This window comes from Sceloporus undulatus, chromosome 5 (genome assembly GCF_019175285.1).
Source record: "Sceloporus undulatus isolate JIND9_A2432 ecotype Alabama chromosome 5, SceUnd_v1.1, whole genome shotgun sequence".
In the NCBI taxonomy this organism is placed as follows: Eukaryota; Metazoa; Chordata; class Lepidosauria; order Squamata; family Phrynosomatidae; genus Sceloporus; species Sceloporus undulatus.
This window is the reverse complement of record NC_056526.1, coordinates 88,844,608-88,860,915: the sequence shown is the minus strand read 5'-3', so window position 1 is coordinate 88,860,915 and position 16,308 is coordinate 88,844,608. Positions and strand designations below refer to the sequence as shown.

At 39.9% G+C, this 16,308-nt stretch overlaps 1 protein-coding gene across 1 annotated transcript in view; it reads right to left on the bottom strand.

Moving 5' to 3' along the window:
• The window catches only part of ITPR2 (inositol 1,4,5-trisphosphate receptor type 2), a 258,378-nt gene that overhangs the window by 187,130 nt on the left and 54,940 nt on the right, over window positions 1-16,308 (bottom strand). Inside the window, 3 exon segments of the mRNA XM_042470658.1 lie at window positions 13,070-13,165; window positions 13,296-13,442; window positions 15,157-15,240. Coding sequence (XP_042326592.1) covers window positions 13,070-13,165; window positions 13,296-13,442; window positions 15,157-15,240 — 327 coding nt within the window.

Sequence of the window (16,308 nt, the reverse complement as noted above, 5' to 3'; positions counted from 1 at the left end):
GCCCTGCTCTTTCTTTAAGCAACTGCCATATTAGCTGGCTAGTCACCCCCCTCCCCAATCTCAGTTTTTCACTACTTTTTAAATAGTCCATTCACCAGCATGCCCAATCACATTATGAAGGACTCTAATGGAATAATAAGCATGGATCCTTCTTTTAGCAGAACAAGAAATGTTCTGTGCTGTTATTTTAGATTTCTCCACTGTTTCTGCAGTACAAATCAAGTATTTCAAAGAAAATAGTTTTAGCTGTATGTTTCACCAGTGCTATGTTTCTTTCTCCACCTTACAGCTTGGTATCATGGCTACACTTCTAGCAGAGGCTTAAGGAGAAAAGGGGAGCTCCTCCTCGTATTTTAATACATCTTTTCAATGCCATTTCAAATAGATCATTTTAATCAGTTGGTTAATTTAGTTAGTTACCGCAATTTAATTATTTTAGATCCCAGGAACGTAATTGATCTGTATTAACTGTGCAGAATAGTCACAAACATATTCTGTAATTTCAGAAGGGAATATCTTTTTATTGGAGTCAAGGAAAGCAAAACCTACAAACACGTATTCTGTATTCTTTTTCTAGTTACTATGCCTTCATTTTACAGATCTTTTACTTTTCATTCTGAAAAGTAGGAAATTACACTCTAGTTCAGACAAAACAGTAAAGGTGATGGCAATTTCTGGATTGCATCACTAGGGACTTCAGGTGGTTGCTCATATGATTGAATAATTTTCCATACCAAATTGAAAGAATCAGATTTCAAAAATCACTGTACATAGCAGGATAGGAAAAGGCTCGACTATAATCTTTCTATCAAAACATCCGATGTTCAAAGTGGCGGGACATTATTTAATTTGACCTAAATCCAAATTAGCTGCAACTAAAGCAGCTGTGTCTCCTTAGTATGGTGTGGTGATGAATCGACTGGCTAAAGCTATCCCAGCTTCAATGGACACCAGATTCCATACAAACCTGGAAGACTAATGAGTTGATCCATCCCTACTACTATTTGGGTGATCTGCAGCACTGCAGCTTCCTAGCAAATATCCCTTTAATTGAAATGCAAAGAGGCTCTTGATTTGACAAGGAAAAACTAGATCCCACACCTAGGAGAAGTTTCTGAAAGTACACATTTACTCTAACAAATTCCAAAGCAAATTCCTTGCATGTCCACTTGTCATTGTCTTTCAGACTCTGACACAGACAAAAGGCTTGCACAAATTCACATATCAGCATAACTATTAGTGTAAATGAAATGAATGCAGCTGCAACACATGATGGGATATCATGAAAATGTCTAGCCTAGCAGAATGAACACATATCATTCGTCCATTCTAAAATTGTTTGCTTATATTGGTCAGTCATCACTCTGTGTGTGTGTGTGTGTGTGTGTGTGTGTGTGACTGGCTATAGGAATCAATAGGAAAATATTACAGAAGGAATGAAAGAAGTGCACTGAAAAATGTTTCCACTGCATTTGAGGCTCTCCCACAAATGCATCAGCACTCAGTCAAAAGGACAAAGGCATAACTTTTGGAGGGGGGAAAAAATCAAAGCCTTTCATCTTCATTAGGCTGGTTTTGTTCACTGCTAATAGCACACTGATTAGCTTTCAGCAAGTTGAAAGAACTTAGCACATAGTCAAAACTGTCATAGCTGCTGCTATATTAACCCCCTAGGAACATGTTTGTTATCTCCACATTGAAAATCAATCTTTGCTCGTGTCAGTGAGCTGGTGTAGAAACTGGGAGCTACTAGAAATTATTACCCTACATTCCACTTTCAACTATTAACTCACCAAATGGCAAGCCACTATAAATCAGCTTCACGATACTCTTATAATATGTGCTTGATGCTTGTTAGATTGTATACAAAAGTAATTTCAACACCAAAAAGCTTGGACTGGCAAAAATAGGTCGGTCCAGTGGGCCTTCTAGTGCTTGCTGATTGCTGAAATTAATCTTGCAAAGAATGCTGGACTAGATGAACCTCAGCCTGATCCACCAAGACATGTATCCTTTAAGCACGGGTGGATACTTGGGAACTCTGAGTACAGATTAGTTAAGACAGCCTCTATATGCATTCTTGCTTTGTACCTTTAAAACAAATCACTGGATTACAGGAATTCTGATTAATAAAGGTGGGGAGACCACACAACCAGCAAGGCAGCACATGCTGTTCTAAAGTGTAATGGAAATGCTAATTAAGAATATTAGTTTTTGGTCAATAATAAAAAAATTCTTCAGTAAGTATGCTGGGTTAAATCTAGTTGTTAGTCCCCACTGGAATAGAGTCGTTGAACTCATGAGAACTTGATAAACCAATATATCTGAATTCTGTAAAATTAAATGGTCTGTTACAGGTAGAAATAACAAAAGAAAAGTTAGTTAGGTCCAGTACATACCTCTGAAAAAGGCTGGACTGGATGTGGCCTGGTTCCCTCCAGAGGAACACCACAGATGCCAAACTGCACGGCGTCCCTCCGGAGTAAAAAGAACCCGGAAAAAAACAGGTTCTTTTTACGGCACTCGGCACATGTCATGAGTGCACCATTGGCATGCTGTGACATATGCAACGCACAGCGACATGCATACACTGCGCATCCCTTACGTCTAGATAGCGGTGCCCATGTGGAAGGACGCCGCCATGATGCCACCGCTGTGCCATGCTAAAGTTAGGGACTGTGCGGTTGGTGTATGGTCCCTAACCCTAGTATCGGCGGTGCCATGCCACTTCGGGACCATCTGTCCCAGGCCTTAGTTAGTTAGTTTATATGTCCTTTCTTCCAGGACAGGACCCAAGTTGGCTTCTAAAATAACAAATTAAAAATGTTTGCAAAAAAGTTTTTTAAACAATTTGAAATCACCAGACACTATAAAACCTTTTTAAATCATACAAAAGTTAAAAATAGATAAACATAGCCAAAGATTTGCTAAAATAACACCATATTTGTACCAAATTTATGCCTTGGAGACAGAATCCAAGGTACTGAATGACCAAATGGTCCTGGAATGGCTTTAAAATGGGTTTGGATTCACTCTGAAGTAGTTCGTGTTACTTTTAAGCTGTTTTCCAAGGTGGTAACACCAGAGTGTGAATGGGAGCAATAGGCCTGCATTTCCAGGCAGAGAGGATTAGCACACAAGATCGCCCGGACCTTTTATTCAAATCTGATTCAGCAAATCTATTCTAGTTGACACTAGCAACTCCATTTAGGCCAACAACTCCTTTTAACCTCAATGCAACAATAAACCAGTGTACTGAGGTTTTACCAAAAAGTGAAGACCAGCAGAAATATTCACGGGAAAGTGGAAGAATCTGGGGAAAGGGTCTTGTAAACCTGCCCAATTTCTTAAAAGTGTTTTAACCATTCTAAAGAATAAATCAGTAAGTATTCGATACAGTCTGTCATTGAGGACTAGGATGTATTGTCTTGGAAGAGTTTGGGGGCTGGCAGATTAAATCTGGGAAATGCTGTCCGTTATTACTATATTTTATTGACAAGCTGTCTTTTATGATAGTGGTTCTCAAACTGTTGGACCTCCAGATTTTTCAAGCATCAACTCCTAGAATTCCTGATCACTGTTCATGCTGGCAGGGACTTCTGAAGTCCAAAACATCTGAAGGTCCAAAGTTTGAGAACCAGTGCTCCATGACACTCAGGTGGCACTCATAGGGATTTCCAGGTTGATTGTAGGCTGTCTAGCTTAGGTTGTTGCATTGTGTTTGTTCAGGTCTGTGTTGCCGGATCCTGTTGCTCGTTGGTTTATTCCCTCCACCCTCATTTTTGTTTCATGGGTTTATGTATCACTGTTACAGCTGTAACAATTCAACACTATTTCTCATTATATTTATTTTTGGTAAAGTGAAAATCAGCGCAGTATAGAGTGTTGGACTGGAGTGTACAAGATCTAGAGTCAAGTCTCCACTAAGGTGTGAAAGTCACTGAGTGCCTGAGGTCTAGCCACTCATTCATTCACCCTGATCTACCTCACAGGGGCTACATCCACACTGCAGAAATAATCCAGTTTGACACAGCTTTAACTGCCATGGCTCGATATTAGAGAATTCTGGGAATTGTAGGTTGTTGTGGCACCAAAGCTCTCTGACAGAGAAGGCTAAACTACAATTCTCAGACTTCCACAGCACTGAGCCAAGGCAGTTAAAGTGGCGTCAACCTGGATGCAGCCTATGTTGTTGTGATGATACAGTGAGGAAGATGAGATGAACTGCCTTGGATTCCTTTGAGAAAAAGTGGGATATAAATGTAACAGACATGTAACAGCATAGAGAAGGTACAACATCTGTGTAAACAGAATGGTGGGTTACACTTGCAAAATCAAGAATGGCCAACTCTCCTTGTTCTTGTCTTAACATGATGTACATATCTCTTTAACATCTTCCTGGCAGAGAGGACTAAACTACATGGATTGTGTTAGAATCTGGCAGTCTTGTTCCTGCTTCCTTTGATCCTACAGTCCAGGAGATAAATTTTTTATCAGGTTTCTTAGATAAATTTTAGTATGCTTAGGTGAGTGTCTGGGAGGCTGTTTTAATGTTAACTTAAACAAAGGCCTGATACAGACTGCCAAAATAAAGCTGCTTCGGGTCTCTTTGGAGGTATGCTATTTAAATGATGCATGGGTCCTAAGAGTCCATAGGTCGCGCCAAAGCCACACTCCATTCCTAAGCACTGGAGTGCAGCTTTGGTGCAGCTTCCGGATTCTTAGGATGCATGTATCATTTAAATAGCATATCTCTAAAGAGACCCCAAGCAGCTTTATTTTGGCAGTCTGTAAAAGGCCAAAGGGCCCTTTCTGAGACAAATTCTGGAATTCCAAGTTAACAAGGCCATGAAGGTATATCACAAAAAGAAACCAGTGGTTCTGGTCTCTCTAACCTTTCTGCCTAATTCACCTTTAGGCCTCATACAGACTGCCAAAAGTAAGCTGCTTCGGGTCACTTTGGAGGTATGCTGTTTAAATGATGCATGTGTCCTACCAGTCCGGAAGCTGTGCCAAAGCTATGATCCAGTCCTAAGGACTGGAGTGCAGCTTTGGCACGACTTCCGGGCTCTTAGGATGCATGCATCATTTAAACAGCATATCTCCAAAGTGACCCGAAGCAGCTTACTTTTGGCAGTCTGTATGGGGCTAGACACATATATAAATACTCTGCAGTCACTGCTTGGATGCTTGATGTATTAAACCATGAATGTACACTGACACCTAGTGGCTTCCTTTTCTTTTTGCAGCACATGCAACAGCCAAGGTAAAAAAGTAATTCTTAAGTTATAACAACTCACACCAGAGCTCATAACTAGCATGGCCACTGACTGGGGACTCTGGGAACCACAGTAAGAAAAGGTAACATTCCCTTTGGCCTAAGAGATTTTGCCTTGTTCTTTTACATACCAAGCTTCTGCCACTAAGTGGAAATTTCTGTTCAGGCAAGCATTTGACTTTATTATTATTATTATTATTATTATTATTATTATTATTATTTAAATTACCCCACAATTTTAAAAAAATCTTGGGGGTATTGAGTTTAAACTATTGTAAACTGTCCTAAACAGTGCAATTGAGATGGAAAAACAGGATAAAGGTTTTCTGAAGGAACCAGCATACAAGGTCTGAATTTGGTCTGGTAGAATAAAAAGGCAAAAAGGACAACGTTTCTGCAAAATTAAAGGTGTCCAATAAGTAATACAGCTTCAGTCCTATGCACTCTTATTTGAATGTACCATATGTCCCAATTTAACTGAGTGGGATTTGCTTCAGAGTAAATATACATATGGTCTCAAGCAGCATGTGTGTCTATTAAACCAATACGGTGCGCAATACATTGTGTTAGCATCTAAGGCTCTCGTATGAAAAATCAAATACCTTCAGTAGTTCAGGAACACCATGAGTTGCATTAATGGGTATGTGCTTCCAGAAGAGTAAACAAGAAGAGATGTATGTGTTTGTTTTAGCTTAGTACAATCAATAAAACTGCAATCCAGTTCAAAGAGACTTTTATCCTGGTGATCAGAGGAATGAGGTTAGGTTTGGTCATGAGAAACATGCAGCTGCATGAATACCAGGAGGAAGGCCTGGAGCTCTATGACAAAAAAAATGGGGGACTCAAAGCATTTCCCAATGAGGAAAGTAAACATAACACTATAAAGTCAAGACAGAATGTGGAAGGTGCTACATAGTATATATTCAAAATATTGCGATGGGAATGTCCTAGTTCTACAATCAAATAGTGTAAATTAGCATATATTTGACTAATTTGTTTTGCTTTTACTAGTCATGAGGCAATGCGCTGGTATCTAGGGGCACTGAAGTTCCATTCTGTAGACCCAGGGCCCTTTCACACTGCAAAATTATAGCAGTACAATCTCACTTTAACTGCCATGGTTCCATCCTGTAGAATTCTACCATTTGCTATTTAGGGTGGAATATTTAGAATTCTCACCCAAAGAGCTATAGTGCCTCACCAATCTATAAAACCCGGGGTTCCAAAAAATGAAGGTTTTCAGAAAAGAATGAAACAATTGTAAGCAATGGATACAAATATACCAATCCATGGCATACTGAGGGGGGAAATCACCTGTCCTCAGTATCAGACACCTTGAGATGCACTAGTCTACACTACTTTTTCCCTGATACTTCACATATGGGGCACATTATTTTTGTTAATCTTAAAAATATTCGCTTTTCCTTCTCTTCCCATTTGTCTTGTTCCCCCTCTCCCAACTTCCTTTCTCCAAATCCCTTTTCACTGTTTGCTTTAAAAAATATAAAGCTAACACACAAACAGGAGAAATGGGTCTTTGAGGTGCTGTTGTGACCAATCGCAGGCTAGACAATATCTCAGTTATGGGTCCTGACCCAAAAATGAAGGATTGATGGTTTATACAAAACACTTAGAAGAGACAGCAATAATTCTGCCTTCCTTGGCCAAGAAAGTTTAGTTAAAGGGCTCTTTCAAAGGACAAAACAGATTGTTTTTCTTGGCAGGGAAAGCCATCTTAAAGGATGTAACCATGAAAAGGAAACACACACACGGACATACACACACACAACTGTTTTGAAGCCAGGGTAGGTTACAGCAAGGCTTTGCTGAAAGATATAAGAGTTGTTGTCACCAGCAGAAAAAAATCTATGTTTCCTCTGCCTAATCTACAAATGCCAGGTTGCCTCTGTAGAGAGGTAGCTGCAGTAAACATTTACAAACACCCAAACCACAATGGCAACAGATGCCAAGCCTGCTAATGCTGCCCATGCAGTAGTTTACTCTTTGTATTCTGCTGCAAGCATGTTCCATCAGAAGGGCCTGAACAAACAAACACAGGCTGTGTGTGACGTTATTGATAATCCACACCACAGGCTAATCTAACTGAGCTGTAAGAAAGCAGATAAACAGTTCCTTAGTTGTGCCCAAACAATTTGAAGTTGAGCTGCCACACAGCCAAAGGTGGCCACATGGCTACAGATATTCAGAATGCATTTATCCTGGTTTAATACTGCAAACATGTAATGAACACAATTTGAAATTACCATAAGAATGAAAGAGAATGGAACTGAACAGCAAAATCCACACACCTTTCACTGATTTGGGTGTGGGTTCAAAAGCATCCAGGTTCACAGAGCTTGTACTTTTTTCTCTGCCTATTAATACTGATGCATAACCTTGAAGAAATTGAATCTCACACCTTCAAAACCTGCTCTGAAGGGCTTAAAAACTCACTGGTTTGTGAGTAATATCGAGAAGAAGGAAAGACAGTTACATCATGCTGGTCTTCAGGACAGTTAGAAGTAAGCAGATTAATTAATTTTGCTATTGTTAATGGTTGCAAATCACTGCCATAATTCATTATATTACTTAATGTATTGTTTGAATCATTAGTTTCCAAAGAACCACATGCAGCTGTCACCAGTGACACCTAGGAACACTTTTTGTCACTGGCTCCTTTGAAAATGCTTTTTTCATCATTTAAAATTTGCTATCACTAGCATAGCACTTTTTCCAGATGGAGTACAAATCCCGTAATACTGAGATGGTGGGAGTGCAACACACTTGGAAATTGTCAGATTGGGAAAGGTTGTCCTAAAGTATGATAGCTCATCTTACAACTTTTTCAATTAAATGTGGTCAACCATCTGCATCTCTTTTCTTCTGTTTCCACCTCACCCCACCCTCATCAACATGTACACTTTCTCCATACCTTTCACATACCATGTTTGTTAAAGGTTAATAAGGAGTGGTGTTAGAGCTTTAAAAGAAATTATGTTCTTTCAGTTACAGGACACTGATCCACTGCTAGTGTAGCAATCAGTGGCAGTCTACAACAATCAGGTAGATACTCAAAGGAGGGCTAATTTTAATCAGAGATATTTTAAGTGTATCTGATATGCAGAATATTAATCTGAACAACTGAATTACTACATCTTCTGTGCTACTAGTAAAAATCACAAAGCATGATCTGCAAAGGACACTGAGGGGCTGTGTCATGGTGGAGTGGGGGCATGGCGACTGCACACCACACACCTAAACTCCAAAGTGGTGTCACTCCACCCACCCAACCAGACAGCGTCACAACATTTCTTCAGCGCAGCATTTAGACATGCTGTGCCAATGAAAGGGGGAAGAGCTACAGGGCAGTGGCAAGAAAATCCTTTTTCCAGGCCAAAAAGAAACAGCATTTTGCCTCTTCTTTTTGGCCCAGAAAAATGCCAGATTGGCCCCAATCCAGCGCTCAAAGGGGCAGCAACAGGCCACTCCTTCAGGGTGGTCTGTTTCACTCTTGGCAAAGGACATGCTTTGCACAAAGGAGCCAGGAATCCCACATTTTATCCTTAGCAATTCTACTTTGAAAAAATGAGATATCTAGAAAGCACCAACTTATCCTTCCTTGTTTAAATGTCTTAACTTTGCTCTGTAAGGCTGAAAAAAAAAGGGATGGCCATGCACATTCATTTTGTTGCTTGTTTCACATGACATGTGAAAATGTGCAGCTATAACAGCTGCTGATTGAATTAAATCAGACTTAAAGATAAAGGTCATCCCTTGACATGAATGTCTAGTCATAACCAACTGTAAAGGGTAGTGCTCATCTCCGTTACTAAGCCAAAGAGCCAGCATTGTCCGAGGACTACTCTGGTGATCATGCAGATAGCATGACTGCACTGAACACTGTTACCTTCCCACCGAAGTGGTTCCTATTTATTTACTTGCACTTTTACATGCTTTCAAACTCCTCGGTTGGCAGAAGCTGGACTAGTGACAGGAGCTCACCCCAACATGCAGCACTCAGGCCTCAAACTGCCAACCTTCCAATCATAAAAACTGGTGTCTTAACCACTAAGCCAATGCATCCCCAAATGGGACTTACTTCTTAGTAAATTAGGTTTTTTAAAAAGAATGTTATTGGAAGAAAATCATGGGCAAGATAGAAGTAGGGCATGCATTTATAGCTAATAGTTCCCATCAAACCTCTCAAATCTGCGACCCCCCAAAGCAGGGGGTGACAAACAGAATAGAGAGAGTAGAGGGAGATGAAAGAATCCAAGAGGGGGAAAGAGGGGGTAAGGAAAACCTTTCATTTAATTATCCAAGTGTCCAAAACTGTTTGAGTACATTAGGGCTCATTACAACTCGTTTCTAAAATTATATTTGAAACAAGAAAATAAAATCAAAGAATGTTAGAAGAACACTGAAAAGACTTACACAGAGCCAAACATCCCAAAAGACTGAGGCCAATAAGCAGGGCAAGGAAACCACCAGCCTTCAATCTTCAAGGATGTGATACATTGAAAGAACTGTGGCTGCCTGAAGGCTTGCTGCTGAGCAAACTAATCTCCCTCATTTCAGACAGAGGTTCACTGTTTCTGTTCCTCTCCATTCTCTTTCTTCTAAAATACACAAGGTTGCAAGACAATCAGGACAACAACAAAACAGTACAGAATATTGCACTTCCTCCGATCCTAATCCTTCTTTTCCTGTTTTATTGTATGTGGAGAGTGCCTCTCCATCTCAAATAAATTCTAATGACTTAAAATATCTAAACTGTTAAAATGAAGGAATAGCTACAGCATTCATCAGGCAGTCTATGGAGTTCAGCCACATTGAACAGGAAAGTTAATGAACTAATGGTTCAGCTAATTCATTTACCAATTTTCCCTCAAACTCTGATTCACACACCAGCACAGTTCTTGATTTCTGCTATGTTTCCATCACCTGTATTTTCAGCTGGCAGTGCTCCCTTTCAGAGTGAAGCTAATATGGTGCATGAAGTACTGCACTATGAATTAGAGCTTAATTTGACCTCAGTGATACCATCAAGCAGCCAAACCTGGGGGGGGGGGACCTTAAAATTCCAGCCAACTGGCAACACAAATGCACTGTTAATAGATGGATAAAGGTGAACAAACATCAGGGTTTGGAGAATATTTAGCACCCCTTCTTCCTAAGAAATATGTTCAGCATTTAGCAAAGCTCTAGGCAAGGCCTATAAACAAGACTACAAAAAACAGAAGCAAATCATTTCATAATGATGTAATGTAAAGATGGAAAAGGCAACTTCATTGTGCTCCATATTTTTTACTTTTACTATTAGACTGGCACTGCATTAGCTCTTTCAATAATGCATGGGTTTTACAAGCCTCAGTAACCTTTTAGTGTTATAGAATTTTGGACTCCGATAATTCTTACAAGTCACAAAAAGAGGAGGCAGTCAAAACCCAAATAACAACTAAAATGCTATAAAACTGCAAAATGTGTGAAATATATTATATAATTACAAAATCATGATACACAGAACCCAAGCCACAAAAACACCCAATGAACACAAATTAGTGTTCATATCAGTGTTTTTGTGTTCACTGGGTGTTTATGTGGCCTGAGTTTTGTGTATCATGATTTTGTAATTTATTACACACATTTTGCAGTTGTGTGCCCCTATAATGCTTAGACATTCTTTCAGAAGTCATTAGATTCTGAACCTTTGCCCATATACTTTGATTTATATTTCATCAGTTATTACCATATGCTTATTTGAAATCTGCATATAGTTATCAACCAGCCAAAATTATGCTCTGTTAATGCCTTCTAATTTCAGAGGGAATGGCTGCAGAATATGTTCATTCTGCCCACTGAAATCCAGGGAAATAACTATAATAAACTTAACTTTGGCTAGATCATGAGCAATATTTCCCATTTGTATAACATATTTTTGTTCAGCATATACCTATCCAGAGTCAGAGAGAGAGATTAGTTCATCCCACTTGTTCATGACTCATTTAGAATAATTTCTTATATGGAGATTCATATTTATTAATATTTTACTTAGTTATTACATTTTCATCCCATCATCCAATGGTTTTAGGCTACCTTATATTGTTCTCTTCACAGTTCATCCTCACAACAACACTAAGCAATAGGCAGGACTAAAAGACTGGGCCAAAATCATCCAGAAAGCTACACATCAGTCAGGTAGCAAACATCAGTCAGAATGCATATGTAAGACTGCATGGAACAGTAATCTGATGGAGTATGCAGCAATTTACCATGTTCCTATAATTAGATGTAAAAATGTTTTAAATTCACAGTGTATTGATATTTGGACTGTAAAAACTGTCTTCAGTTGTGTTTCTACACCCTATTCATGATTTCATCTACCAGCCACATTTACTTCCCCTTAAGCCTGAAGTCTTTGATCTCATGCACATTTTTTCCATAACATCTGATATTTTGTGTAATCCTTTCCTGTTGCACTATAGTTCAGTATTTAACTTTTTAAAAATCCTGCTTTTGCATTTCATATCCTTTGACTCATTTGTCCTGTAAATTTTCTAAACCTGACATCAGTTGCCCTGAATTCTGTAAATAAATAAATGTCTTGGCACATCACAATGAGCTCCTCGGTTAAGCCTTGACAGCCCCCTCTCAAGACTGAGAAACTTAACAAAGAGTTTAAGCGCAAAATAAAGAAAGACAGAAGCTACCAAGTACATCCATCCAACCTGACTCCATTATATAACTTTTTTTTAACAAAAAGATACTAGATGAATGTGCATTCACAACAAACTTAACAAAAAGTGCGGAGATGGAGGCATTTTAAATCTATAGTATATAGATGAATACTAAACCATATTCATCTGCTTTCTTGTGACAGGCTTCAAAGGAAGCATCCATCCACCATTCAAAAATGAACCATGATAAACGTGTGCATGTTTGTGGAGTTTACATTTCTTCACAGCTCAGAGAATGAGTCATGGAGTGCCCATCACATAACAAGAAAAAATAAGCCACCATATCCTATGACTTTGGTTTTGCTCTCTTCACAAAAGACACATCAAAGAGTACGTATGTCACTGGCACTTCATGGCCAGGGATTGTCCAGATGAGGATAAATTTTCCTCCCAAGTGGCATGGTTAGTCTCAGTCTAAATCAGGGGCAGGCAAAGTGCAGCCCCTGGGAGCCCACCATGGATATTTTTATTAACCCTGGTCACTTTAGGGTCTCCTTGGCACCTCCAGAATCCCTAGACCAACCATTTTCTATCCAAAAAAGGAGGTGAGTTGCTGTTCCTGGAAGGCTCTGCACCAGTTTAAATAGGCTAGAAGGCCTCCCTGTACTGTTTAACATCAAATAATACAGTACCCATTTTTGAGAACCAGAAGTGGACTTCCAGCAATGCTGGTTTTCTTGTTTTATTTTAGTCATCCATGAAGTCCCCTAGAGGATCCCAGAGCATAAAAGTAGTCCCCAAACCTGCCACAGTTCTCCACCCTGCTCTACCAAACAGAGACATCATTAAACAAACAGCTGTACAGATGCCAGGTGGGTTCCCTGACAACATACCTGCTTTTAGAACAGGCTGATCCATTTGTAATTCCACCAGAACAGGGCCTCTAGTCTGTTTAGCAGGGGCAGCTGATTCCTGAGCAAAGGGAATGGCCTCACTTCAAAATAGTGTGAGGTGTCCTCTCTCACTAGGACCACAAGCTGCCTGTGCAGCTACTAGTTTTTACCCATCATCTAGTGTATTCAACCAGCAATGGGATTTATTTTGTTTTGTTTACCTCTGCAGCCAAGTAGTTTCCAGTTGCCAGATGTTTAAATCTGAATAGGCTGTTCCACTGTCCTGCTCCTCCCCGGCATGGGTCATGGTGCACCACCTGTTCAAATAACATTTGTGTGTATGTATGTTATTACCACATAATGGTGAGGTAGCAGTGGGGAAAAATAAAATATATGTGCACCCTACCTCTTAAAGTGCTAAACATTTTGAGAATAGCATACAAATACCTCTATCTCCCACAGGGCTTTAGAGCTTGTTGCTGAAGTGGCAGATTGACGTAATGTTGTGCGAAGGAATATATGTTGTTTCTTCTGGTAGTCATCACAGGTCAGAAACTTCTCCTGTTCAGCATGAAACAATCTGACAACATCTCCCTGGAAAAAGAAATTATTTAATAAACAGGGAAGCATTGTCAAATTATTATAGCAAGAATGTTGCTCTCTCCGAGTCAGATTGTTAAAAAAATTACATAACTATAGATCTGTAACAGATAAAAACCCATTTTTAAAAGGGAGAACAAGGAGAATGATGCTGCTTGGTTATACAGTCGCCCCTCCTAACTCGCAGATAATCAAGCCCCACTCAAATGAATGGGGGGGGGGCGCTCCTGCACATAAGCATAGGGCGCACACCATGGGAGCATGCCCCATTCACCTCAATGGCAGGTTATCCCTCCGCAGATTGTCAAGTCCGTGGACTTAGAGGAGTGACTGTACACACAAAAATAACAAACTTCAATACTGAAGAACAGAGAAATATCAGAACCATTTGAAATATGTATCTTCACTATAGTTTTTGTGGGTTTTTCAGGCTATGTGGCCATGTTCTAGAGGAGTTTCTTCCTGATGTTTCGCCAGCATCTTTGGCTGGCATCTTCAGAGAATGCTTGCCTGGAAAAAGTGGGTATATATATACTGTGTGAGTCTAGGAATGCAGGGAGTGATTTGCGTGTGTATTGTTCTGTTGCTGATGGCAGGCCTCAGGCTGGGAGGCTAATGCAAAAGAGGATTAGTGTCTGCTAACTGGCAATCATTATCTGCTGGGAAAGCCCCTGCAAACACTGCAGACTGGGCCAGCCAGAAAAAGCAGCAGTAGCAGAATATGCCACAAACCATACTGGGCAAAAAATACTGTTTGGAAACACTGAAATTCTGGACCATGCCAACCACGACCACGTCAGGATGCACAGAGAAGCCACTGAAATCCACAAACATCTGGATCATTTCAACCGGAAAAAAGAAACCCTTAAAATGAACAAAATTTGGCTACCAGTCCTGAAGAATAGCAAAATGAGGACTCAGCAAATGCAAATGGGAAACCACTCAGAGTCAGGGGCTTTCCCAGCAGATAATGATCACCAGTTAGCAGACACTAATCCTCTTTTGCATTAGTCTCCCAGCCTGAGGCCTGCCATCAGCAACAGAACAATACACATGCAAATCACTCCTGCATTCCTAGGCTCACACAGTATATATATATGTCCAACTTTTTCCAGGCATGCATTCTCTGAAGATGTCAGCCACAGATGCTGGCGAAACGTCAGGAAGAAACTCTTCTAGAACATAGCCACATAGCCCCAAAAACGCACAAAAAACTATGGATGCCGGCCATGAAAGCCTTCAACTTCATATCTACATTATATTTAAACCCTTGTTCAAAGCAACAGGATTTGTGGAATTAGAAGAATCAGGGTGGTATAGTAGTCTGAGCATTGGTCTAGAACTCTGGGAAACCAAGGATTGAATCCCCATTCAGCCATGGAAACCCATTGGGTATCCTTGAGTATGTCTCTCTCTCAGCCTCAGAGGAAGGCAGTAGCAATCCACTTTTGAATAAATCTTGCCAAGAAAACCTCATGAGGTTCTGTTTCACAAAACTTGCCTTAGTTGCCTTAGACTGCCATAGGGTCAGTGTGGGGGATAAATAAATATTAGTATTAGTAGTATTAAGTTGGAAATGTCTTGAGACACATCAAGTTATTAATTTTTTAAAAAACTGAAAAACTAAAAAAACTAAAAAAACATATTATCAAGAAGAAATGTAGTTATTCTTTTTTAAAAAGTTAAAAAAAAAGTCATTCATACTTACGCCTTTAAGTACATCTTCTCTGTAGCAACTGTATTTCATGAACAAGGTTATTTTCCAGCTGGTATTGCAATTGACAGCATTTACCTGTGATCAAGTAAACAAAGAAACAAAGTAGACCCATCTTATATCAAGATCCACACACTGTTTCTGCAGTGTTACAACCTGATAAGGAAGGCCCTTGCTTGCCAACATTTACTATTCCAGCTGTTATTGCAACAATAACTGAAATAATATGATGTATTCAAAGTTTCTCAGGCAAATGTGGCCTGTGACTTGTATTTTGTGACCCCTGAAGATGCCAAACCCCCATTTGTTTGTTTTTTAAATGCCCAATAAGCCCAGCCAAAAATCTTTTTCAAAGCATTATAATCACCATCAAAACATCAGTCTGATGTTCCTTCAAGTCCCAGGAACCAGCTGCATTTGGTGGCTTCCCAGGCCAGGAAGTGATGTCATGTCCATGCATGCTGAGAAGTGCAAACTATTCATTTCTAAATGGCATTAGTAAATGAAGGGAAATGGCACAGCATTGTTGATGGATGTGTGGCTGCCAGTGATGCTTATCAAAGCAATGGTGTATTGCTTGTCCTACAGTAGGAAGACCTGGTAACATCACACAGCCTATCTTGGTTAGCTGTTCAATAAATGTCTCCACGGGAAATAACAAGTGGTTTGAGCTGTTTTGATGTCTGCTGACATGAAAAACAGCATTTTCACATAAAACTCTCTGCTTCTCTCTGCAAGGAATATGGCCCATGTCCTGGCATCATCAGGTTTGACTCCTACTTCTTGTTTCATAGCACTAATTGTCTCTGGGAGAAGTGAAGTAACACATATTGCAAAGCCATAAGAGCATGGGCTATACTGCATTACCCATTAAGGAGGGGCTGAATTCACCACACTTTCAGCAGAGGTGATCAAAGCGCATCCCCAAAGGTATTGGCATGGCTCCCAGGAGCCCACAGAGGTCAAAAGAGTTTTTTCAAAAAGCCTTGTTTGCTTCAAAATGAACTCTAGGGAGTGTGGTAGGCATTTTCACCGTGCTTTGAGCCCTCCATGACTCCGGGGGCCCAGGAGAGCCTCAAAACATGGTAATATTGTGCCTGTGTCCCTTAGATCATATTTGAGGACATTTGGGGACAAAATTTATTT